Source organism: Pinus tabuliformis, chromosome 2_2 (assembly GCF_031772625.1).
Source record: "Pinus tabuliformis cultivar Carrire ecotype Pingquan chromosome 2_2, CPIR1, whole genome shotgun sequence".
Lineage (NCBI taxonomy): Eukaryota > Viridiplantae > Streptophyta > Pinopsida > Pinales > Pinaceae > Pinus > Pinus tabuliformis.
Genome location: NC_142300.1, coordinates 591,756,037 through 591,781,886, shown reverse-complemented (window position 1 = coordinate 591,781,886; position 25,850 = coordinate 591,756,037). Strand labels below are relative to the sequence as shown.

The following is a 25,850-nucleotide window of genomic DNA, read 5'->3' as shown; positions in this document are numbered from 1 at the left end:
TTGTTCCAGGTCAATTTATTTAGCACTTAATTCAAACAACGATCATATTTACATTGAAACCATCGTTAAAGTGTGCAGGTCTATGGCATAGCCAAGTGTTTTATTATTATTAAAAAATAATACAAAAATAACTCTTTTACTCATAAATATTATATGTTATTGCCTCGCCCACCCGTAAAATGACTTTATATGAGCTCCAATGAATGATGATCAAAGTGCTCCTGGCAATTGAATGGGTTTCAATAAATAAATTTGTTACATCGCTAACATGCCTACTTGTCTTGATTTTTCTCAATTAGTGCTTGACGAAAGCCAATATGGTCTGGTCGGCCATTTCAAGTCACTCCACACAGCTTTACTGACTTCTTTAGCCACAACGACCACCTGCCCGTCAATACCTCCCGCTCAATACGCAGATTTTTTCTCTCTCTCGATATCTTTTCCCTCTATATATATGTCTGTGTACAAAATCAGAATTCATCAAATTTGAGGGACTTTTGCGTTTCAAAGAGCCAGAAATGGGTCATAAAACAGCTGCTCCCATGGTGATGCTCCTGTTTTTTGTTACCATGGCAGCCTCTCTTCTTGTTGTTGCTGCAACAAACATTAAAGATTCAAGCTGGAAACCATTGGAGGAGGGTTTATATGCTGATCATCTCCATCTTGAATCTCAATTTCAAGATTCTGTTTGGAATGGACGTAATGCGCTGGAGGAAGGTCACAGTGGAAGGGACTTGGATGCTCTTCTGTCATTTAAAAATCATATCAAAAGCGATCCAGCGGGAAAGCTGTGCAACTGGACAGTTCAGAATTCAAAGGAGGTATGCTCTTCATGGTATGGTATTCGCTGCGCGCAACACACTAGAGCAGTTATTGCCATAATACTTCCTGTTTCCATTTCCTTTGATGGATTCCCGTATCCGGTGGATTTTGGATTACAACTGGGAGGTACCCTCTCGCCCTCCCTTGGCAGCCTTTTTTCACTGCAGACGTTGAATCTCTGTGGCAATAATTTTACAGGAGTGATTCCACCTGAACTGGGGCAGCTTAAAGCCCTGAGATTACTTAACCTCAGCTTTAATAAGATGCTTGAAGGATCTATTCCCAAATCATTGTCTAATTGCACAGCCCTTCGATGGATCGACTTCTCGGGTAACTACATGTTGAATGGGACGATGCCATCTGAGTTTGGTCATCTAGTCAACTTGGAACATCTCAGCTTGTCCGACAGTGGTCTGAGTGGAAGTATTCCACCTTCATTGTCTAATTGCACAGCCCTTCGATGGATCGACATTTCATATAACCCCATGTTGTATGGGACGATGCCATCAGAGTTTGGTCGTCTAGTCAACTTGGAACATCTCAGCTTGTCCCGGAGTGGTCTTCGTGGAAGTATTCCAGCTTCATTGTCTAATTGCACAGCCCTTCGATGGATCGACCTTTCAATGAACCGGTTGAATGGGACGATGCCATCTGAGTTTGGTCGTCTAGTCAACTTGGAACATCTCAACTTCGGGGACAATGGTCTGAGTGGAAGTATTCCAACTTCTCTGAGCAACTGCACATCGCTCCAAGAGTTGTGGCTTGGTGAGAACGCTTTCAATGGTTCAATCCCTTCCGTTTGGGGTTTGATGACAAGTCTATCTGATGTTGACTTATCCTCCAACCAGTTAAGTGGTCACATCCCTCCGGTTCTGGGCAATCCTATTCGGCTGTCGTTCATCGACTTCAGTCACAACCAATTAAGTGGAGGAATTCCATCTCTTGCCAATTACTCCCAAATTTTGCACATCGACTTAAGTGGCAATCACTTGACCGGAAGAATTCCAGCGCTCCGCAATTTGACCCGATTATTGCACATTGACATTTCATTTAACAACATCAGTGGCAGAATTCCAGTGGAATTGGGGTTGCTGCACAAGTTAGAGACGCTGGATTTAAGTTCTAACAAATTGGACAACATTATTCCTCCGGCGCTAGGAAATTGCTCGTCCCTCAGGTTTTTATATTTGGGGAACAATCGATGGTCGGGCATTGTACCACCCGAGTTGGGTAATTTGAGGGAGCTTAACGAACTTTCAATCCATGGCCTATGTGATGCTCTGCCCTATGAGTATCCTGATGATAATAATTGTGTTCGTGGCAATATTTCAGGTTCTATCCCTTCCGAAATAGGAAATTGCAGTAATCTCTCTTTTCTAGATCTTTTTTCAAATATGCTCACAGGGCCCATACCTGAAACCATCACAAGATTGAATAACCTTACATTTATTGCCCTCAATAACAACAACATCACCGGTACAATTCCTCAGGAAATAGGAAAGCTCCAATCCCTTGAATCCTTGTATTTATTTTCAAACAACTTAAGTGGACATATTCCAGATAGCATAGGTCACTTAAAATTTCTTAAATGCCTAGATTTGAGTAGGAATAATATTTCTGGCAATATTCCTTCTCATATTAGTGGATTGGCTTCACTAGCATTTTTGACTTTATCAGAAAACAACTTGAGTGGGATCATTCCTAGAGCCGTAGGCAATCTCAGATCTCTTCAACTTATAGATATATCAAAAAATTCCTTTAGTGGAGTTTTGGATAATATAAAATTTCCAGATTCTTTATATTACTTTTCAGCTCACTCTAATAATTTTTCTGGAACTTTGCCAATGTCTTTAGCAGAGTGTGTATGGATAGATTTAAGAAAAAATCAGTTAACAGGTGAGCTACCTCAACATATTGGAAATTCCCAATACTTACAAGTGTTAAGTATCAGTTATAATAATTTCCATGGTGGGATTCCTCAATCCATCACAAATCTCACCAACTTACGGATATTGGATTTATCCAACAATAAATTCAATGGAGGAATACCCTTACATCTTGAGAGGCTTCAGGGATTTACAATCAATGCATCTTCATATTCTGACTTTGACATTGAAATTCCATTGTCCATTATCATTAAAAGATTTGAGTACACTCTCAAATATGTGCTTGGTATAGATACAATAATTGACTTGTCAAGCAATAATTTGACAGGAGGAATACCTACAAGCATAGGGAGCTTAAATCACTTGAGATTATTGAATTTATCATGGAACCAACTAGGGGGACAAATTCCTACATCAATCAGTGAGATATCTACTTTGGAACAATTGGACTTGTCCAAAAACAGGTTGATTGGGGGCATTCCTCAAGAGCTTTCTAAATTGTCAATGTTGGCAGTGTTTGATGTTTCATTTAATAGTCTATGTGGCCCAATCCCAACGGGGACACAATTTTCTACTTTTAATGTAACATCATTTCAAAAGAATAAGTGCTTACAAGGGTGTCCTTTAAGTGCATGTAATGTAAAGAAAGCACCAATGGGAGAAGGAAACAATGGTAAGAGTAATAATATCAAGGTGGGATGGCTAAGTCATTTAGATGAAAAAATGTCATTATTCGCATTGAGTATAGGAGTTGGTATTGGATTTGGGGGAGTGGTTGCTATGTTCATATTGTGGGAAAGAGCTAGACATTGGGTATTGGGTTTGCACCCCAATAAATCACAAACTTTTTATGGAGAATATCGATTCCCTACATAAAAAGAATGTAAATATGTTTTGGTTTGTATTTGAATGTTTCAGAATAAAGATGATTTATTTTCTAGGAAGAATATCCATTCCCTACTAAAAAGAATGTAAAGATGATTTGTTTTCTATAGAGAATATAATTTTGTTAAAAAAATTGTAAAGATATTTTGGTTTATATTTGAATGTTTCCAAATAAAAATACTTTATTTTCTATTTAAATGTTTCAAAATAATCCATTATAATCAATAAAATAATCTATAACATATTTAAAATATTATAAAAATACTATTTTTTTAATATAAATGGTTGAAAAAATCAATAACTACACATAACCATACTAAATTCTCTTCCATACCATTGTAATCCCCAATTTTCATGCAAATACCACCATCATAAATTATCTATGAATAATCCTTTCCATTTTTAAAATCCAAATCCATATTTCAACTATGACAACCTTAGACCATCGGGTTACGCTGAATGGTGGACGTCCTACATCATAGTCGTTTAACAGCCCCATTGAATTGATGACTCTACTAGTAGTCTTAGGGACAATCCTATTCACTTGATCCGGGTATCATCGAGATGTTCTTGAGTGGTGGTTGGGTCAAGTATCCATACTACTATTTATATCTTTATCTTTATCTTTACGAGTATTTATATTTATAAAATGTAAATTGGTTGGTTTGTATTTGATTTAGGTTAAATTTTAAAATCAAATTTTATAAAGTTAAATTTAATTTAACATTAAAAAAAATATATTTTTAAAATTTGTTTTATATTTCTATATGTTTTAAAAATATATGATTATTTGATATTTAATTATAATAGAGATTGTAATAATAATATAGTTTGAATAATTTTATAAAAATTATGGTTATAAGCCAAGCAATTCTAGATAATGATATTGAAAGAATATAAAGAAAATCTCTAAAATATCTTCTTTTTGTGTCATAAAGGAGGAAACATCTATTACCTCCTATTGGGCATGGTATATGGACACAGTGAGTGCTAAAGCCCTTAGAAAGTTTCCATATATAGATTTAGTTTTTAAGATTTTGGTTTATGGGTAGTAAATAGAGAATCTATATTACCTTCCTTTGGTTTATGGTAGATGGACATTTATGGTAATCAATCTCTTGATTAAGGTGTTAGGTGTTTATGTGGTAGAGGGTTTGGTTTGGTTTTTGTTTTTGTTTTTTGTTTTTTGTTTTTTTTTAAATTGATTTTAATTTTAAAGGGATAACACAAATTTAGTAAGTGTAAAATTAACATAATAGTTAATGTTTGAGTTATGTGTTTGATATAGAATTTCCATACATGATTTGGATTACATCATAATATTCCACGGTAATTTTGACTTGTATTTTAAATTAAATATACACACATCATAAAGACATGGTCATATTTGTGTACATATCTAATTATTGTATGTATAACACACCTATGATATATATGCCTATATATGCCTATATATATATAAATAATATCTTAATGTTGCAATAAATTTAAGGATTTAATAAATAATGTTAGGTGTTTAGACTTATTTCATGTTTTCTAAATATGACATGGTAATGTGATGATGATTTGTGACTCAAAAATTCAAAATTGATTAATAAAGTTAATGTGAAGGCTTGAGTCATGATATGTGATTCAAAACTTAAAATGATCAATAAAAGGTCATGTGCATGGTCCATTAGGAGCATGGGAGGGTTATGATATGGAAATAGGTAAATAGCTTTAACCAGAGAAAACACTCGCTTATCAAGTGTTAGAAGTAGAACTCCTCCTCATCATGCATATGTGCCTAAAGGAAATGTTTTATGAGGTTAATCCTGGAAACTCATATCTACATGTGTATGAGAATATTCTTCCACCTCTCATTATATTGCTCCACCATTTTTCTCCTTAGATTTCATAAAAATAGTTCTAGTAATCATATTGAGATGTAATGACTTCCATTGTATTTGATAATCTTAGGGTGTTATTCTTGTAAACATGAGGCTGATGGTAGTGAGTTTCAGAACATGATAAGGATATTATATCCAATATGTTGTATTGTAAAAGCTCCTCAATGCTTAAATAAAAGAGAGTGAATAAAAATCTAATTGAATAGTTCGTAAGCACAATTCTTATTAAGGTTTTGCAAATGGGGTAGCAAGCAAAAAGGGCTTGATCATGGGGAAAACCACATAGTTAAGCACACATGAGTTAGAGGAGTCTTAAGATGGGTGAGTTCTTGAGAAGTCTTGGTTAGTGGGTGTAAGCCCTAGAAGTGATGACTAAGGTTATGTGATTCATTTCACTAGTTCCAGTCTCATTTCTTCACCTGTGTGAGCATCACCAAATGCAATGAACACTAAGTGGACTATTCAAAATCACAAGAAATTGATTAGTTGCGACTAAGACTCATGGATATACGCTATAGATTAATGACTTACTCTACCATATATAACCCCAAAATAATATCCAATATTATGATTTTTATTCTCACCCATAATTTTGACCATGAGGATCCAATTGTTGAGAGAGAGAGAGTTCTAGTAAGCAAGGATTTTCATTTATCACCTCATAGACTAGTTTATGAGTGTCTTTCACATTGGATAACTATGAATGAGAGAAAAATATATTCTTCTTAGCGATATTGTATTAATATCCTATTTTGATTTTTGTTTGTTGGCTTGACCCATGGGAGATTTGAACCTTGAATTTCATGGTTTACATAATACTTCATAACATGGCCATTTCCAACCGAGTTTCTCTACATGGAAAATATTGCATGAATATAATATTAAATCTAATATAAGGATTCTATTGTTGATAGAGTGTGGAAATTTATCAGAACACATGTTCAAGTGTTTAGGTCTCTTTTTGAAAAAAATTGAAAGGGTATTTAAAACTCCATTTTTCACACTAAAGCTTCTAGGGATGAAAATGAAAGAATTTAATATTTTAGTTAGAGAATATGGTCAAGGCTAGTTGTTATTTTTATTACTAAAAAATCGTGCACTCAACTGCACTATCGAGGGCACTCAACATTGAAGAATGGCATGTGAAAATGCACTAGTGATTGTTATAAAACACAACAAAATAAAGAAAAAACTAAAGGTTCCTAAGGTTTCCATTTAAAAAATAAAATCACACGGTCATATTAGTAGGTTTACATGGATAACAACGGTTATTTCTTCGATAACTACAAAAATCCATAAAGGTAAGATTTCAATATTGCATAGGCCAAAAAAAATCAAATGTGCAACCCCCAAGTGGATGGACTCTGTCAAAGAGCTCAGTCTTGAGCGACTACACCATCGAAGTGGAGTTAAGGAGCCTCTAAAGGACTCCCCTTGTCTCCCACTAGCTCACTCAAAGATGAAATCTCATTAATGAGCCAAGGGGAGTTAAGGCATGAGATAGGGCCTATAAATATCATTTCATTTGGGACCATTAGGAGAAGGAAGTTCAAAGAAATTTTATGCTGCCAAATTATCTCGCAATTGGGATAACTTTGTGTTCATAGAGTTCACCATTAGAGCTCTCAAAGAACTTATGGAGGAAAGATAATTCTTACAAAGAGAGGGAGAAAAGGGAAATTCCTTCGGGAGGATTATACATCCATTTCCCTATTAATTCTCTTTAGCTTCTCTGAGATAATATTGTATCTCTTTTCATAAAGGAATAAAAAATGTTTCTTGCTTCCCTACCTCCATTTTTGTTTTCTTTGTTCTAACGTTGGAAATCAAGATCTTGTTTATATATAGTTTCTTTGTTTATTTGTTTGTGTGTATTCCTTTCTAACCATTTTCTTGTGAGCTCTATGCAGGTGACAACCACCTTGCAATAGAGTGACTTTTGGGACGTCCTTGCTCCAAAATCCTCATAACAAATTGGTGAATCCACTTTCTTTTCTTACTCATTTCTATTGTTTTAAGGCTCTATGTAATTTTTTGTCACTTCTCATTAAATTTTTGTTACCTTCATTTCAGGCCTCCTCATAGCCTATGTGTGCTTAAAATCAACTCTATTTCCTTTTTAGGCTGATTCACATGGATATCAAAAATACAGTTGCAATGATTTCCCCATGTCTATCAACAAAAATTTTTGTGGATTCACATTCAAAACATTTTAATTTTATCCTTGTTTTTGAGTTGGGTGATAATGACTAATAATTTTCCCCCACTCCTGTAAATTTTAACAAATTAGGCTATTTTTTATTTAATTAACTACTACAATAGAAGAATTTATTTTCTCTTTCCACATTGATAACCTTTACTTTCTTGCTCATCCAATTGTAGGATGGAGACTAGAAGTGGCTCACTTCCTTGTTGGGTATGGCCTTCCTGAATTAGGAAAACTTTGAAGTCCATTTTCATCTACCTTTAGGATTAGGGGTTAAACCACGTAATGTTGTAGGAGGATAGTAAGCATCCCATTATATGCACACATTTTCTTTCTTGAAAGGTACACGACACATAGTATTATCATATTGGAAAGTAAAGGATCCCACGATATCCATCTCTCTAAAATATGATAAAAAATTATGATTTTTACTTGACACTTTACACCCACTACATCCCACACGCAAGAATTTTACTTCATAATTAATTAGTATGCTCTTCCCCTTATTCCCAAACTGATTTGGGGGAATCAGAATGTTAAATGTAGACTACTTGAACTTCACCTTTTTTCACACTCTAAGTCACACTAGTTTTGGGTCATCATCCCAAACTCATAAGCTCTTAAAAGTAACCTAACTTAAACACATTAATTTCCTCAATTATGGGGTCACAAAAGAAATTATATTCTAAGTTAGGACCATGGTGGTAGGCATCTAAATAAGCCCCCTTGGTGATTCTCATTTGAAACATAGAATGTTGTCTTTTAGGGAACTTTAAGTCAACCATAATCTAGTGTCACAATGCTAGTGGTGAAAAGAAATTCATGAAGGGGAAAGGCTTAGACAAAATATTATCATAGGCCTCCTTGAGTCTCCCACATATTTGTAGGGTCTGTTAGGGTCCTATAATTATAGGAAATCTCATGATTCAGATATTATTTGTTGCTCTCATGATGAAGCTTTTAGCTTGCTGACTCACCCTGCTTCCTATCAATTTTGCATCATCCTTTACTCATATTCCTGCTTTATCACCCACTTTCCTTGTTAATTCATTTGAATATTACCTCTGCATAAGCCGAATACCTAGTTTCAAAACATTAAGAATAGGTTTGTGTGACAAAAAGTTTATATATTACAGAGCTTCTGGTTTTAAAGCCTTGGATTTTGTTCAAATTTGCATAAAAAATAACCCTGAAAGCTTAGCTCTCGTTCCATCTCCATGCAACCTACATTCATAATACTTGAGCCTAGCACACCTAACACCAAGCACAAGTGGACGGAGGATGGAGTAGAGAACAACGAAGAGGTGGCAACTGGTTTCTAGGGTTTCTTCTACTGCGCGGGGACGAGGAGGCTGAACCTAGCCATCTCTGCCCCTGGTCTTGCCTCTGCTTCTTTGGCCAGGACCGGATGGGTTTCTCGCTACAGTAGATGGTGCTGTTTGGATGTGCATTGGCCCATCCTCTACTGTATTGGAGCGTTGAGGGAACATGGATGTGGAGGTCCTAACCGTCTCTGTGTTTTTTGTTTCGCGCTGCTGCAACATGACTAGGTGTGCTGGGCTTCTGAAGGCTGCTGTGGAAGTATGGGGCAACTATTTTTACTTTTGGTTTGTCTATTTCAGGAGGAGAGTTTTGGCGGGGGGGGGGGCGGAGGAGTGGCTACCCTGGCTGCTTCCTTCCCCATTTCATGCCTATCTTTTTTGTTCGGCTAGCAGATTTAGAGCTTCCTGTCTCGATTTCTCTCCTCAGGAGTTTATCTTTCGCTGGTGGTGGTTCGGTGCCAGGTCTGAGCCAAACGACTAGTCTGCCGCCTCTCTCTTGGGGCTGCACCACTACTTTCTTTACTGTTTTTTTTGTAATGGGTATGGGTTTTTCTTTGGGCTCCTACTTCTGTAGGTTTGCTGGGGTTTACATACCCATTTTATTTATTTATTTATTTATTTATTCTCATATACTCCTTGCGTGGAGGAATGCACAAAAGGTTTTCCATTTATGAATAGGCAATGCCTCACTCAAGTGATGCTTTGCATATACAAAATGTAATTTTCTCCTATAATGAAAATTAAGACTTTTTCTACGGGAAAAAAAAAACCAAGCACAAGTGGGTAGCCTTGGGCTTATTATTTTGTTGAAACACAATGTAACTATGGGCCATAAAGTAATATAAAGTTTTGGACTTTATATTAATTTCTCCCTGGAAGCCTACTCTACTTCTCCCCCCTGTAAAGTCAACCAATGGCCCACCCTGCACTAAGAATTAAACCCCCTTCATTTTTATTTGCCTCGATATTTGTAAAAATAAATGAATGGTTAAAAAGCCTACTCTACTTCTCCCCCTGTAAAGTCAACCAATGGCCCACCGTGCACTAAGAATTAAACCCCCTTCATTTTTATTTGCCTCGATATTTGTAAAAATAAATGAACGGTTAAAATTCCATATCATGCGCTCAACTCATCCAACACTTAACACTCAAAATCCTGCACTAAGAATTAAACCCCCTTCATTTTTATTTGCCTCGATATTCGTAAAAATAAATGAACGATTAAAATTCCATATCGTGCACTCAACTCATCCAACACTTAACACTCAAAAAGCATGTGAGATTAGTGGTTTTCCCTGCCCACCTTTTTGCTACGTGGAAGCCCCGCATTATATCGCATAAATACCACCTACCACTCAAAATCGGTATGATAAACCATTAACTATTTTGGTTTTGAATTTTATAAATGTTACGGGAATATAGGGTGGATTAATTTCAAGCAAAATACATAGATATGAGAATGCCGTAATATTTCAGAGCTACAGGTAAAACCATACTTGAGGTAAAATTATATAGCTACAGGAAATATGATACTAAGGTTGTGGAATGAGATTCAAAGGTAAAATGGTTTTACAAGGTTGTGGAATGAGATTCAAAAGTAAAATGGTTTTACATCGACACATGAAATAAAGTTCACTGATGCCATGAATTTATCAGAGAAAATAAAAGGGAATTTCACATGAAATTAATGTATATGAGAGAAAAGATAGAATTCATGTAAATTTTCATGATAAAATATTAAGGTTAAATCAATTTAGAGGCATGGTGAAATCAATTTACAGGTGTAAAATCATGTTGCAGGTGACAGTAAAAGAGTAAAGTGAGATTACTCTTCCAACCATACAAATCAACACATGGTTTTGTAAAAGCATCCTACAAGGGTAAAATGAATTTACATACAGATAAAATGAAATGAATTTACAGAGGAAGGAGTAATAGAAACAAAACTACACATGGTTTTGTGAATTCATGGAAAGAGAAAACAAAAGCAGGAAACAATACATGGTTTTGTAGAAATTTAATTATAAATTTCATTTAGAATATTTTGGAAATATTATTCAAATATATATTTTCCAAAATATTTTGTGACATTAATGCAGTCCGGATCAGCCATCAGTGAGGGAAGTCTCAAATTATCAAGGCAGAGGATCTAGTAGTTGAGTGAATTACTAAGAAAAAGAGAGATACATCTAAGAAAAAGAGAGGTACATCTGCATCTGCTAGTTCATTTTGGGTCCACATCCTACCTGCTCCCACTTCCACAAGAACAACATTTGCATAACACATTCCACCAAAACTATTAATCTGCAGCAATTAGAGCTTTTAGTTCATCTATATTCTAAAAATGTCATGTTTGTTAGAGACAATATTTATTGTAAAGAGCTTTTAGTTCATCTATAGTCTAAAAATGTCATGTCTGTTAGAGACAACATTTATTGTAAACAATTTGAAAATTTTGTATAAATACTTCTTCTTTTGAAGTATCAAAGGTCGATTGTTTGAAATAAAAAATATTAGTGATCTATTGGAGCATTGTAAGTTTTCTTTAAAGCACTGGAGCATCAATACTAAGTAGACCATTCATAGGATTCTTGTGGCTTAAATATTGGTGATGTTTTTCTTATGTTGAAGTGTTTGAAGTATTAGAGGTCGATTGTTTGAGATAAAAAATATTAGTGATCTATTGGAGCATTGTAAGTTTTCTTTAAAGCATTGGAGCATCAATACTAAGCTTAGGATTCTTGTGGCTTAAATACTGGTGATGTTTTTCTCATGCTAAAGTGTTTCAGTGTCATCTCTTCACTGTAATCATATAAATTTCAATTGTAAAATAGAAAATGTGATTTTGTTGAATGTTTTCATTGTTCTACCATCATCCACTTATTATTCTGAAAGATCCAGTAAATATTCCTAACTTTCCCTGAGTTTACTCTGAAAAATTGATGCAACCATCCAGTTTACCTCTTGAATCCATTTCCTAATAGATGTTAATTAAATTGAATACAATCAATCTTCCAAAATGCAAAACCCAAGTACAATCATAACTAGTCTAAGATTTTCAAGCAACAAAGATAAATTTTGTAGAGAGAGCCCTCTCTATGATTGGAAGGGTTAGATTCCCATCCTGAAGTTGGTTTCATGTTACATTCTTGTGATTTGTCCTACAACCTTCAAATTATAGGGTGATAACATAGTGGCGACTCAGCTGGCGAAAGAACATTTTATCTTCCTCAGCAAAGTGCGTCAAAGTTCAGATCTGATTGTTGATGGTGAATAATGATTAGACACCAGAAGGTTGTACCTTTCACCTGGCGACTCCATTGTTCAAGATCTATAGCTTCAAAGTTTAGAGCGATTCCATAACCAAAGAATCCATATTCTAAAGCATTAATGGTGATACAGGATGATAGGGTTTGTGGAAAACCTTTAATTTCATGAAAATTTAAATGAATTCAGGGATGGGTTATTAGAATTTTAGCTTGACGAAGTTTTTTTAAGAGCTGAGTTTCTTATTTTCAAATCAAGAAAATTTTCTCCTAAACTTAAAATATGTGTTCTTGAGTTAGTTGCTCAAAAATATGAAAATGGCATTAAACTTTTGCATTCTCAAATTCAGTCATATACTTTCCGAGATCCTAAATAATTCTTGGAAAATCTTCCTTCTCCAAAGCAAGAGGAAATTGTACTACTGAGTGGCAGATTGAGGATGATTATGCTTTCAAGTACAAAACTGAAGAAGTAGTTTCAAGGTTTAATATTGAGGATACAACTGATCAATTAGTCATTGAAGGCCTAGAAGAAAATATCATACAATATGCTTTTGTTGGTCCTATAGCAGATTACATGCAGGTTCTTTTCAGCTCAAGTTTTCAAACATGTTTTCTCTATAAGGACCAAATACATCAACAGTTGCCATTATATATCACAACTTTGATTATGTGGACACATGATCAAATTATACTTCTGAGGTTACTGATAATCATTCAAGCAGTCCATTTATTTCTGCAGCTGCTTGACTGACTTCATTGGCATTTCTGTATTATTTAAGTCAGCCTGTTTTTCAACAATATAAGGTAGGTAGCAGGGTGAAAATAAGCTCAGGACTCTGAGCACTTTTTTAGTTTCAAATTCAATTTTCTTCTCAACTTTCAATTCAGTGTGTAGTTCAATGTTCAGTATGCAGAGTGGTTTTGATTTTAGTTTGAGAGTTGGCAGAACAGGTTGCAGATTTGGGAACAACCCAATGGAGAAGGCACTAATCTATAAACTCAGATATTTGCGGTTCTTGGCACCTCCAAGGAGACTTCCATCCCCAAGCTGGAGCCAATGTTAGGGTCCTATAATTATAGGAAATCTAATGATTCAAATATTATTTGTTGCTCTCATGATGAAGCTTTTAGCTTGCTGACTTGCCCCACTTCCTCTCTATTTTACATCATCCTTTACTCAGCTTCCTGCTTTATCACCCACTTTCCTTGTTAATTCATTTGAATATCACCCCAACATAAGCCGAATACCTGCTTTCAAAACATTAAGAATAAGTTTGTGTGACAAAAAGGCTATGTATTACAGAGCTTCTGGTTTTAAGGCCTTGGATTTTATTGAAATTTGCATAAAAAATAAACTTGAAAGCTTAGCTCCCACTCCATCTCCATGTGACCTGCATTCACAATACCTAAGCCTATCACACCTAACACCAAGCACAAGTGGGTAGCCTTGGGCTTATCTTGTCAAAACACAATGTAACTATGGTCTTATATAAACCAACATGAAGAATGTTCCCTTGTGAATGTGGGATAAATCCCATAAAGTGTGTGTGTATATATATATATATATATATATATATATATATATATATATATATATATATATAATCCCTCTTTTTACCCCTTACTTCAAAAAACCCTATTAATATAAAGTTTTGGACTTTATATTAATTTCTCCCCGCAAGCCTATACTATCTCTTCATTTTTATTTTCCTCGAGATTCGTAAAAATACATGAAGAGTTAAAATTCCATATCCAACACTTAACACTCAAAAAGCATGCGAGATTAGTGGTTTTCCCAACCCACATTTTTGCTACGTGGTAGCTCCACATTATGTCGCGTCCTTTGAAAAATACCACCTACAAATCAAAAGCGGTGTGATAAACCATTAATTTTTTTGGTTTTGAATCTTATAAATGTTACGAGAATATAGGGTGGATTATTTTCAAGTGAAATACAGAGATATAAAATGCGGTAATATTTCAGAGCTACAGGTGAAACCATACTTGAGGTAAAATTATATAACTAGAGGCAATATGAGACTAAGGTTGTGGAATGAGATTCAAAGGTAAAATGGTTTTACAATGAAACATGAAATAAAATTCATGGATGCCATAAATTTATTAGAGAAAGTAAAAGAGAAAATTTCACATGAAATTAATATACAAGAGAGCAAAGATAACATTCATGTAAATGCATTTCACTATAAAAGTTTAAGGTGAAATCAATTTACAGGTATGGTGAAATCAATTTACAGGTGTAAAGTCATGTTGCAGGTGAAAGTAAAAGAGTAAAGTGAGAATACTTTTCCAACCATACAAATCAACACATGGTTTTGTAAAACCATCCAGGTATTCTGCAAGGGTAAAAGGAATTTACATACAGATAAAATCAATTTACAGAGGAAGGAGTAATTGAAACAAAACTACAAATGGTTTTGTGAATTCATGGAAAGAGAAAACAAAACCATGGATTGGAAACAACACATGGTTTTGTAGAAATTTAATTATAAATTTCAATTAAAATATTTTGGAAATATTATTCAAAATTATTTCAAATATATATATTATTATATATTTTCCAAAATATTTTGTGACATTAATGAATGATAAAACAACATGGCAGTCACAGGATCAGCCATCAGTGAGGGAGTTAGAGGATCAGCAAGCAGTTGAGTTAATTACTAAGAAAAGAGAGATACATGCCAGCATAACCAAAAATTTGGGTCCACATCCTACCTGTTGTCACTTCCACAACAACAAAATTTACACAACACATTCCACAATAACTATTAATCTGCAACAATTAGAGCTTTTAGTTCATCTATAGTCTAAAAATGTCTTGTCTGTTAGAGACAACATTTATTGTAAACATTTTGTAAATTTTGTTTAAATACTTTTGCTTTTCAAGTATTAAAGGTGGATTGTTGGAGATCAGAAATATTAGTGATCTGTTGGACCATTGTAAGTTTTCTTTAAAGCACTGGAGCATCAATACTAAGCAGACCATTCATAGGATTCTTGTGGCTTAAATACTCGTGATGTTTTTATTATGTTAAAGTGTTTCACTGTCATTTCTTCACCGTAATCATCTAAATTCCAATTGCAAAACAGAAAATGTGATGAATAGGATCTACTTTTGAGTACCTTATTCTGTCTGCTTTTGCAATCTGTATGTTTTCTACTGAAGGCCACACTAAAGAATTCTTGACTGCTCTTTAGTTCTTCCTAATTGACTGAATGCCACACTAAAGAATTCTTAATTGCTCTTTAGTTCTGCTGAAGGTTTTCATTGTTCTGCCATCATCCACTTATTATTCTGAAAGATCTAGTAAATATTCCTTAACTTGCCCTGAGTTTACTATGTGAAAAAGAATTCTTAACTGCTCTTTAGTTCTACCTAATGGACTGAATGCCACACTAAAGAATTCTTAATTGCTCTTTAGTTCTGCTGAAGGTTTTCATTGTTCTGCCATCATCCACTTATTATTCTGAAAGATCTAGTAAATATTCCTAACTTGCCCTGAGTTTACTCTGTGAAAAATTGATGCAACCATCCAGTTTACCTCTTGAATACATTTCCCAATAGATGCTAATTAAATTGAATACAATAAGTCTTCCAAAACCCAAAACCCAAGTACAATCATAACTAGTCTAATATTTTCAAGCAACAAAGATAAATTTTACAGAGAGATCCCTCTCTAGGATTGGAAGGGCTAGATTCCCATCCTGAAGTTGGTTTGATGTTACATTCTTGTGATTTGTCCTACAACCTTCAAATTATAGGGTGATAACAGGGTCTCCAGATATGTGGGTGATACCGGGAGTTGATTTTGAACAATTGTTGGAAATGTTGCTAGTTTCTTTAGGATGTGGCCCAATACACCTCATTATAGCCCTCCTTTCATACCTTCACTAGTTTTCTTTTGATAGATTGAGACCCCACTTTCATAAAACTTACGAAAGGCCCTATGACTTTTGAGTGGAAGGATGTTATGTCTTTTAGTATTTCATGTGCAAAGACCTAAAAAAACTTGGGTTGTTTCAACCATTAAAACAACATTAAAGTTTTTTTTTGGCTTTATTTTATGTATTGATACATTTTTTTGCATACTTAATGAAAATGCAGCAAGAAAAATCCTAATTTAATTTTCCCTTGGTTAAATTAGGAGAAATTCAAAATTTTACATCAACAAACGACTTGAATGAGTTAGCTAAGTTGTTATGACTCAGTTAGCTTAGTAAATTCGAGTTGAGGGAACTTGAGTTTTGTAAAATGATTCCTAAATTTAAGGAGCCTAGGTTGAGTAAATTTGAGTTGTATTAATTTAATTTAGTTAAATTGAGTTATAGTCAGTTAAGCTAGTTCCAAATTTTGGAGGAATTAGTGGGGGGTCTAGTAGTAGGGTGCAACTTCAATGTTCAGCCAGTTAACTGATCAATCAACCTAAATTAGCTCATCCATGCATGAAATTAGAGTTACCTAGTTGAGAGTGGAGTTCAAGGGTAGTGTACTATCAATTGTAAACTATTCCAAGTTGTATAGGTCATGCATTCAGCCATAGAAGGAACTAATGGAATGTCACAATCTAGATTGAGGAATTTCCTAAATAATAGGGGATAATTCCTTGAGGAATAGTGCAAGGAAATAAGAGCTTGGGAAGGAAAAAATTTGGCTAAGTATTGGCCAAGGTTTTCCAGTCAAGTAGAGGATAGAAGATATACGTGCAGGTTTAACTCAAGGTTGAGTAGAGCATATTGTATTCATCTAGGTTATTTGATTAATGCAATATAGATTGTAAGGGGTTTTGAGCAGTTATTTTCCCCTTGATAAATCTTTGTGTATGCGTGCTGAATCTTAATGCATGTTATTGAATTGTTTTCTTGACCATGAATTGAATTCTGCAAATGAGTCGAAGCAGATTCTAGTCTTTTGATTTAGTAAATTTCATGATCAGTTTAGGATCTACACATTAATTTCTACACTTCATATACCCCTCATTATTCAAACATCTTCTTAAGCAACATAAGGGACCATTTAGAAACCTGTCACTCTAAACACCTTCAAGGCCTCCCACCTTTGGTAGGAGGAGTGTTTAGAGATCACCACTTGATCTCGTTTTGCTAGACTCTTCCATTCTTGATGGCACCTTGATAGGAAGTTCATTACATGTTACACAATTATGGACACACTTATACATAACCTTCCATTTATTGCCTCAATGAATCTCCTTGATATTTTGAATTTGAAAAATGACCTTATAGCTCATGACACAACACGGTAGGTCATTCCTACCTATTAGTTTCAAAACCCAACACCTATAAATTAATTCCTAGCAGATTACTTAATAAAAACAAAACTAGGTTATTAAATAAATATTCAGTAGAAACATAATTACATAACTAACCTAAATTACATGTGACACATAGATTTTTTCCCAATCAAAACTCTTCATTAATAAATTATTTTGAACCTACTCGGGCTCCTATCCTCGAATAAAGGCCCAACTAAGGAATTACATATAAAACATTAAAACTAGAGTTATCCACCTAATAAAGCCCTACATATATCCTTTGATATTCTTTGATTGATATAGTTATGTCTTACTAGATAATCCTTACACCTTCTTTAGACCCAACACACTGAATTATCACACTCCTCCTCCTCCTCCTCCTCCTCCTCCTCCTATGTCTAGTGCCACTGTATGGTGTGCCTTCTCACTCTCCCTAGCATTGATTTTATAAATTTACATTGACGTAAATCCATAACCCTAACCCTAATTTCAAAGTGATTGATGGTCAAGACTAGATCACATCTTACTTGATATCAATGGCTAAGATTAAAAATTACTCACTAAAGTAAATTATTTTACTTTTCTTAAGTTTCTTCTATCTCAATAATCCAACTATTAATATGTTATTTTTCTAAGTTATATTTAGGCTAAGTTACATTAGCAACTTGCTCACATTAGAGAAAGTGTTCTAAGGAGAATGTGGTCAAATTCTACACACCTAGGCACAAGGCCTAAGTAGAAGCACTTTCCCATGCTACAAAAATAAATACTCCCTCCTAGAGAGAATCTCCTCCACCTAGATCTGTCTCCAATATCACCACGCCATTTTTTGTTTGTAGCTACTCCCTCTTAACTAGAAGAATTTCCTTCTACTTTCTTTGGAATGTACTCCAAAGATATAATTCTTCCAACCATGCTCCTAGGAGATTTCTCTTGAGACTCCATTAATGTTAGCTCAAACCAACTAGTCTTGTTAGATTTGGATGAGTCCTCCTACCCATCTTCTAGATTAGAAGAATGAGTTCCTTCTAGCACTGCTATGGGTTTGTCTTGGTCCTTTGAGACACCCACAAACTCTGCTACCCATTCCATGACTAGTATGGACTCCCTTTCCCCTTCCAAGGGTTGACCTCTACCAATCCTATGGGCTACAATGTTGGTACCATCAATCATATCATGCTATGTTGATTGAACCCTGATGAAACTTCTACTCACAACTTGTCATGGAATATCACCTACTCGTCGATTCCTTGCTAGCTACTATGACTCACAACTACCTGACCATGGCCAACACAGGACATTACCCATAACATGATGCTCTATAACCTGGATATTATACCCAAAAACTTAGGTAGTTATTTGAGCTCCGTTGTGGCTACGATCTTCCCTGGTTGACACCACACCCACACTAACTTTGTAATCTAATCCCTCATTGTGTTCCACGACCAAACCTTTGCCTTGCTAGCTAATTCTGAATTGTCTAGGTTTTGGCATGGACGTTGCAAACAACCTATCTACATTCACTACACAAATCTAGTTACACCACTCTTAGTTTCTCATTTGCACTATTGTCCACTAACATGCCCACTTAGTGCTCAATTAGTGCTTGACGAAAGCCAATATGGTCTGGTCGGCCATTTCAAGTCACTCCACACAGCTTTACTGACTTCTTTATCGACAACGACCACCTGTCCGTCAATACCTCCCGCTCAATACACAGATTTTTTCTCTCTCTCGATATCTTTTCCCTCTATATATATGTCTGTGTACAAAATCATAACTCATCAACTTTGAGAGACTTTTGCGTTTCAAAGAGCCAGAAATGGATCATAAAACAGCTGCTCCCATGGTGATGCTCCTGTTTTTTGTTACCATGGCAGCCTCTCTTCTTGTTGTTGCTACAACAAACATTAAAGATTCAAGCTGGAAACCATTGGAGGAGGGTTTATATGCTGATCATCTCCATCTTGAATCTCAATTTCAAGATTCTGTTTGGAATGGACGTAATGCGCTGGAGGAAGGTCACAGTGGAAGGGACTTGGACGCTCTTCTGTCATTTAAAAATCATATCAAAAGCGATCCGGCGGGAAAGTTGTGCAACTGGACAGTTCAGAATTCAAAGGAGGTATGTTCTTCATGGTATGGTATTCGCTGCCCGCAACACACTAGAGCAGTTATTGCCATAATACTTCCTGTTCCCATTTCCTTGGATAGAATCTCGTATCCGGTGGATGTTGGATTACAACTGGGAGGTACCCTCTCGCCCTCTCTTGGCAGCCTTTTTTCACTGCAGACATTGAATCTTTGTAGCAATAATTTTACAGGAGTTATTCCACCTGAACTAGGGCAGCTTAAAGCCCTGAGATTACTTAACCTCACTTACAATATACTTGAGGGATCTGTTCCACCTTCATTGTCTAATTGCACAACCCTTCGATGGATCGACCTTTCAATGAACTGGTTGAATGGTACAATGCCATCTGAGTTTGGTCGTCTAGTCAACTTGGAACATCTCAACTTCGGGGGCAATGGTCTGAGTGGAAGTATTCCAGCTTCATTGTCTAATTGCACAGCCCTTCGATGGATCGACATTTCAATGAACTCCTTGAATGGGACGATGCCATCTGAGTTTGGTCGTCTAATCAACTTGGAACATCTCAACTTCGTGGACAATGGTCTGAGTGGAAGTATTCCAACTTCTCTGAGCAACTACACATCACTCCAAGAGTTGTGGCTTGGTGAGAACGCTTTCAATGGTTCAATCCCTTCCGTTTGGGGTATGATGAGAAGTCTATCTGTTATTGACTTATCCATGAACCAGTTAAGTGGTCACATACCTCTGGTTCTGGGCAATCCTAATCGGCTGTCATTCATCGACTTCTGTGACAACCAATTAAGTGGAGGAATTCCATCTCTCGCCAATTACTCCCAGATTTTGCACATCGACTTAAGTGTCAATCACTTGAGCGGAAGAATTCCAGCGCACCGCAATTTGAACCGTTTATTGCACATTTACATTTCAGTTAACAACATCAGTGGCAGAATTCCAGTGGAATTGGGGTTGCTACACAAGTTAGAGACACTGGATTTAAGTTCTAACAAATTGGATAACAGTATTCCTCCGGCGCTAGGAAATTGCTCGTCCCTCAGGTTTTTATATTTGGGGAACAATCGATGGTCGGGCATTGTACCAACTGAGTTGGGTAATTTGCGGGAGCTTAATCACCTTTCAATCCATGGCCCATGTGGTCCTCTGCCCTATGAGTTGCCCTATGAGTTACCTGATTATAATTGTGTTCGTGGCAATATTTCAGGTTCTATCCCTTTCGAAATAGGAAATTGTAGTAATCTCTCTCATCTAGCTCTTCATTCAAATATGCTCACAGGGCCTATACCTGAAACCATTACAAGATTGAATAACCTTACATTTCTTGCCCTCAATAACAACAAGATCACGGGTACAATTCCTCAGGAAATAGGAAAGCTCAAATCCCTTGAATACTTGCATTTATTTTCAAACAACTTAACTGGACATATTCCAGATAGCATAGGTCACTTAAAATTTCTTAGAGCCCTAGATTTGAGTAGGAATAATATTTGTGGCAATATTCCTTCTCATGCTAGTGGATTGGCTTCACTAGAATCTTTGACTTTATCAGAAAAAAACTTGAGTGGGATCATCCTTGGAGCCATAGGAAATCTCAAATCTCTTTACCTCATAGGAATATCAAAAAATTCATTTAGTGGAGTTTTGGATAATATAAAATTTCCAGATTCTTTATATTACATTTCAGCTCACTTTAATAATTTTTCTGGAACTTTTCCAATGTCTTTAGCAAAGTGTGTATTGATAGATTTAAGAAAAAATCAATTAACAGGTGAGCTGCCTCAACATATTGGAAGTTTTCAATACTTACGAGTGTTAAGTATCAGTTATAATAATTTCCATGGTGGGATTCCTCAATCCATCACAAATCTCACCAAACTACAGGTATTGGATTTATCCAACAATAAATTCAATGGAGGAATACCCTTACATCTTGAGAGACTTCAGGGATTTACAATCAATGCATCTTCAGATTCTGAAATTGACATGCCATTGTCCATTATCATTAAAAGATTTGAGTACACTCTCAAATATGTGCTTGGTATAAATACAATAATTGACTTGTCAAGCAATAATTTGACAGGAGGAATACCTACAAGCATAGGGAGCCTAAATCAATTGAGATTATTGAATTTATCAGGGAACCAACTCGGAGGACAAATTCCTGCATCATTTAGTGAAATATCTACTTTGGAACAATTGGACTTGTCCAAAAACAGGTTGATTGGGGACATTCCTCAAGAGCTTTCTAAATTGTCAATGTTGGCAGTGTTTGATGTTTCATTTAATAGTCTATGTGGCCCAATCTCAACAGGGACACAATTTTCTACTTTCAATGTAACATCTTTTCAAAAGAATAAATGCTTAAAAGGGTGTCCCTTAAGTGCATGTAATGTAAAGAAAGCACCAATGGGAGAAGGAAACAATGGTAAGAGTAATAATATCAAGGTGGGATGGCTAAGTCATTTAGATGGAAAAATGTCATTATTAGCATTGAGTATAGGAGTTGGTATTGGATTTGGGGGAGTGGTTGCTATGTTCATATTGTGGGAAAGAGCTAGACATTGGGTATTGGGTTTGCACCCCAATAAATCACAAACGTTTTATGGAGAATATCGATTCCCTACATAAAAAGAATGTAAATATGTTTTGGTTTATATTTGAATGTTTCAGAATAAAGATGATTTGTTTTCTAGGAAGAATATCCATTCCCTACTAAAAAGAATGTAAAGATGATTTGTTTTCTATGGAGAATATAATTTTCTTAAAAAATTGTAAAGATATTTTGGTTTATATTTAAATGTTTCCAAATAAAAATACTTTATTTTCTATTTAAATGTTTCAAAATAATCAATTATAATCAATAAAATAATCTGTAACATATCTAAAATATTATAAAAATACTTTTTTTTAATATAAATTGTTGAAAAAATCAATAACTACACATAACCATACTAAATTCTCTTCCATACCACTGTAATCCCCAATTTTCATGCAAATACCACCATCATAAATTATCTATGAATAATCCTTTCCTTTTTTAAAATCCAAATCCATATTTCAACTATGACAACCTTAGACTATCGGGTTACGCTGAATGGTGGACGTCCTACATCATAGTCGTTTTCCAACCAATATAATGTTCATTTAGCTTTGAAATTCGACTTACTTGTTTAACAATGCTTGCGGGGAGTTGTTTTAACAGCCCCATTGAATTGATGAGTCTACTAGTAGTCTTAGGGACAATCCTATTCACTTGATCCGGGTCTCATTGAGATGTTCTTGAGTGGTGGTTGGGTCAAGGATCCATATTACAATTTATATCTAGGTGTTTAGACTTATTTCATGTTTTCTAAATATGACAGGGTAATGTGATGATGATTTGTGACTCAAAAACTCAAAATTGATTAATAAAGTTAATGTGAAGGCTTGAGTCATGATATGTGATTCAAAACTTAAAATGATCAATAAAAGGTCATGTGCATGGTCCATTAGGAGCATGGGAGGGTTATGATATGGAAATAAGTAAATAGTTTTAACCAGAGAAAACACTCGCTTATCAAGTGTTAGAAGTAGAACTCCTCCTCATCATGTATATGTGCCTAAAGGAAATGTTTTATGAGGTAAATCCTCGAAACTCATATCTACATGTGTATGAGAATATTCTTCCACCTCTCATTATATTGCTCCACCATTTTTCTCCTTAGATTTTATAAAAATAGTTCTAGTAATTGTATTGAGATGTAATGACTTCCATTGTATTTGATAATCTTAGGGTGTTACTCTTGTAAACATGAGGCTAATGGTAATGAGTTTGAGAACATGATAAGGATATTATATCCAATATGTTGTATTGTAAAAGCTCCTCAATGCTTAAATAAAAGAGAGTGAATAAAACTCTAATTTCATAGTTCGCAAGCACAATTCTTATTAAGGTTTTGCTAATGGGGTAGCAAGCAAAAAGGGATTGATCGTGGGGAAAACCACATAGTTAAGCACACATGAGTTGAGAAGTTTTAAGATGGGTGAGTTCTTGAGAAGTATTGGTTAGTGGGTGTAATCCCTAGAAGTGATGACTAAGGTTATGTGATTCATTTCACTAGTTCCAATCTCATTCCTTCACCTGTGTGAGCATCACCAAATGCAATGAACACTAAGCGGACTATTCAAAATCACAAGAAATTGATCAGTTGTGACTAAGACTCATGGATATAGGTTATAGATTAATGACATACTCTACCATATATAACCCCAAAATAATATCCAATATTATGATTTTTATTCTCACCCATAATTTTGACCATGAGGATCCAATTGTTGAGAGAGAGAGTTCTAGTAAGCAAGGCTTTTCATTTATCACCTCATAGACTAGTTTATGAGTGTCTTTCACATTGGATGACTATAAATAAGAGGAAAATATATTCTTCTTAGTGATATTGTATGAATATACTATTTTGATTTTTGTTTGTTGGCTTGACCCATGGGAGATTTGAACCTTGAGTTTCATGGTTTACATAATACTTCATAGCATGTCCATTTCCAACCAAGTTGCTCTGCATGGAAAATATTGCATGAATATAATATTAAATCAAATATAAGGATTCTATTGTTGATAGAGTGTGGAAATTTATCAGAACACATGTTCAAGTGTTTAGGTCTCTTTTTGAAAAAAATTGAAAGGGTATTTAAAACTCCATTTTTCACACTAAAGCTTCTAGGGATGAAAATGAAAGAATTTAATATTTTAGTTAGAGAATATGGTCAAGGCTAGTTGTTATTTTTATTACTAAAAAGTCGTGCACTCAACTGCACTATCGAGGGCACTCAACATTGAAGAATGGCATGTGAAAATGCACTAGTGACTGTTATAAAACACAACAAAATAAAGAAAAAACTAAAGCTTCCTAAGGTTTCCATTTAAAATATAAAATCACACAGTCATATTAGTAGGTTTACATGGATAACAACGATTATTTCTTCGATAGCTACAAAATCCATAAAGGTAAGATTTCAATATTGCATAGGCCAAATAATATCAAATGTGCAACCCCCAAGTGGATGGACTATGTCAAAGAGCTCAGTCTTGAGCCACTACACCATCAAAGTGGAGTTAAGGAGCCTCTAAAGGACTCCCCTTGTCTCCCACTAGCTCACTCAAAGATGAAATCTCATTAATGAGGCAAGGGGAGTAAGGCATGAGATAGGGCCTATAAATATCATTTCATTTGGGACCATTAGGAGAAGGAAGTTCAAAGAAATGTTATCCTGCCAAATTGTCTCACAATTGGGATAAATTTGTGTTCATAGATTTCACCATTAGAGCTCTCAAAGAACTTATGGAGGAAAGATAATTCTTACAAAGAGAGGGAGAAAAGGGAACTTCCTTCGGGAGGATTATACTATCCATTTCCCTATTAATTCTCTTTAGCTTCTCTGGGATAATATTGTATCTCTTTTCATAAAGGAATAAAAAATGTTTCTTGCTTCCGTACCTCCATTTTTGTTTTCTTTGTTCTAACATTGTAACTCAAGATCTTGTTGATATATAGTTTATTTGTTTATTTGTTTGTGTGTATTCCTTTCTAACCATTTTCTTGTGAGCTCTATGCAGGTAACAACCACCTTGCAATAGAGTGACTTTTGGGACGTCCTTGCTCCAAAATCCTCATAACAAATTGGTGAATCCACTTTCTTTCTTACTCATTTCTATTGTTTTAAGGCTCTCTGTAATTTTTTGTCACATCTAATTAATTTTTTGTTACCTTCATTTCAGGCCTCCTCATAGCCTATGTGTGCTGAAAATCAACTCTATTTCCTTTTTAGGCCGATTCACATGGATATCAAAAATACAGTTGCAGTGATTTCCCCATGTCTATCAACAAAATTTTTGTGTGGATTCACATTCAAACCATTTTAATTTTATCCTTGTTTTTTATTTGGGTGATAATGACTAATAATTTTCCTCCACTTCTGTAAATTTTAACAAATTAGGCTATTTTTTATTTAATTAACTACTATAATAGAAGAATTTATTTTCTTTTTCCACATTGATAACCTTTACTTTCTTGCTCATCCAATTATAGAATGGAGACTAGAAGTGGCTCACTTCCTTGTTGAGTATGGCCTTCCTGAATTAGGAAAACTTTGAAGTCCATTTTCATCTACCTTTAGGA

The 25,850-nt window shown here is 35.0% G+C and overlaps 2 protein-coding genes across 2 annotated transcripts; both read left to right on the top strand.

Annotated features, from left to right (window-relative positions):
* The first annotated feature begins 312 nt into the window (after positions 1–312).
* On the top strand, positions 313–3,599 carry LOC149194035 (uncharacterized). Its single transcript, XM_089407180.1, has one exon. It carries the CDS (start codon positions 519–521, stop codon positions 3,582–3,584), a length of 3,066 nt encoding a protein of 1,021 aa, XP_089263306.1. The 5' UTR covers positions 313–518; the 3' UTR covers positions 3,585–3,599.
* Positions 3,600–19,375: 15,776 nt separating this feature from the next.
* On the top strand, positions 19,376–22,308 carry LOC149194034 (uncharacterized). Its single transcript, XM_089407515.1, has 2 exons — positions 19,376–20,297; positions 20,361–22,308. The coding sequence occupies exons 1-2, from the start codon at positions 19,393–19,395 to the stop codon at positions 22,306–22,308; spliced, it is 2,853 nt and encodes a 950-aa protein (XP_089263641.1). The 5' UTR covers positions 19,376–19,392.
* Positions 22,309–25,850: the final 3,542 nt, after the last annotated feature.

Coding starts and splice junctions, on each gene's coding strand:
- LOC149194035 (XM_089407180.1), top strand. CDS start 519: ATGGGTCATAAAACAGCTGCTCCCATGGTGATGCTCCTGTTTTTTGTT.
- LOC149194034 (XM_089407515.1), top strand. CDS start 19,393: ATGGATCATAAAACAGCTGCTCCCATGGTGATGCTCCTGTTTTTTGTT. Junction 20,298..20,360: donor AACTACACATCACTCCAAGA/GTTGTGGCTTGG, acceptor TATGATGAGAAG/TCTATCTGTTATTGACTTAT.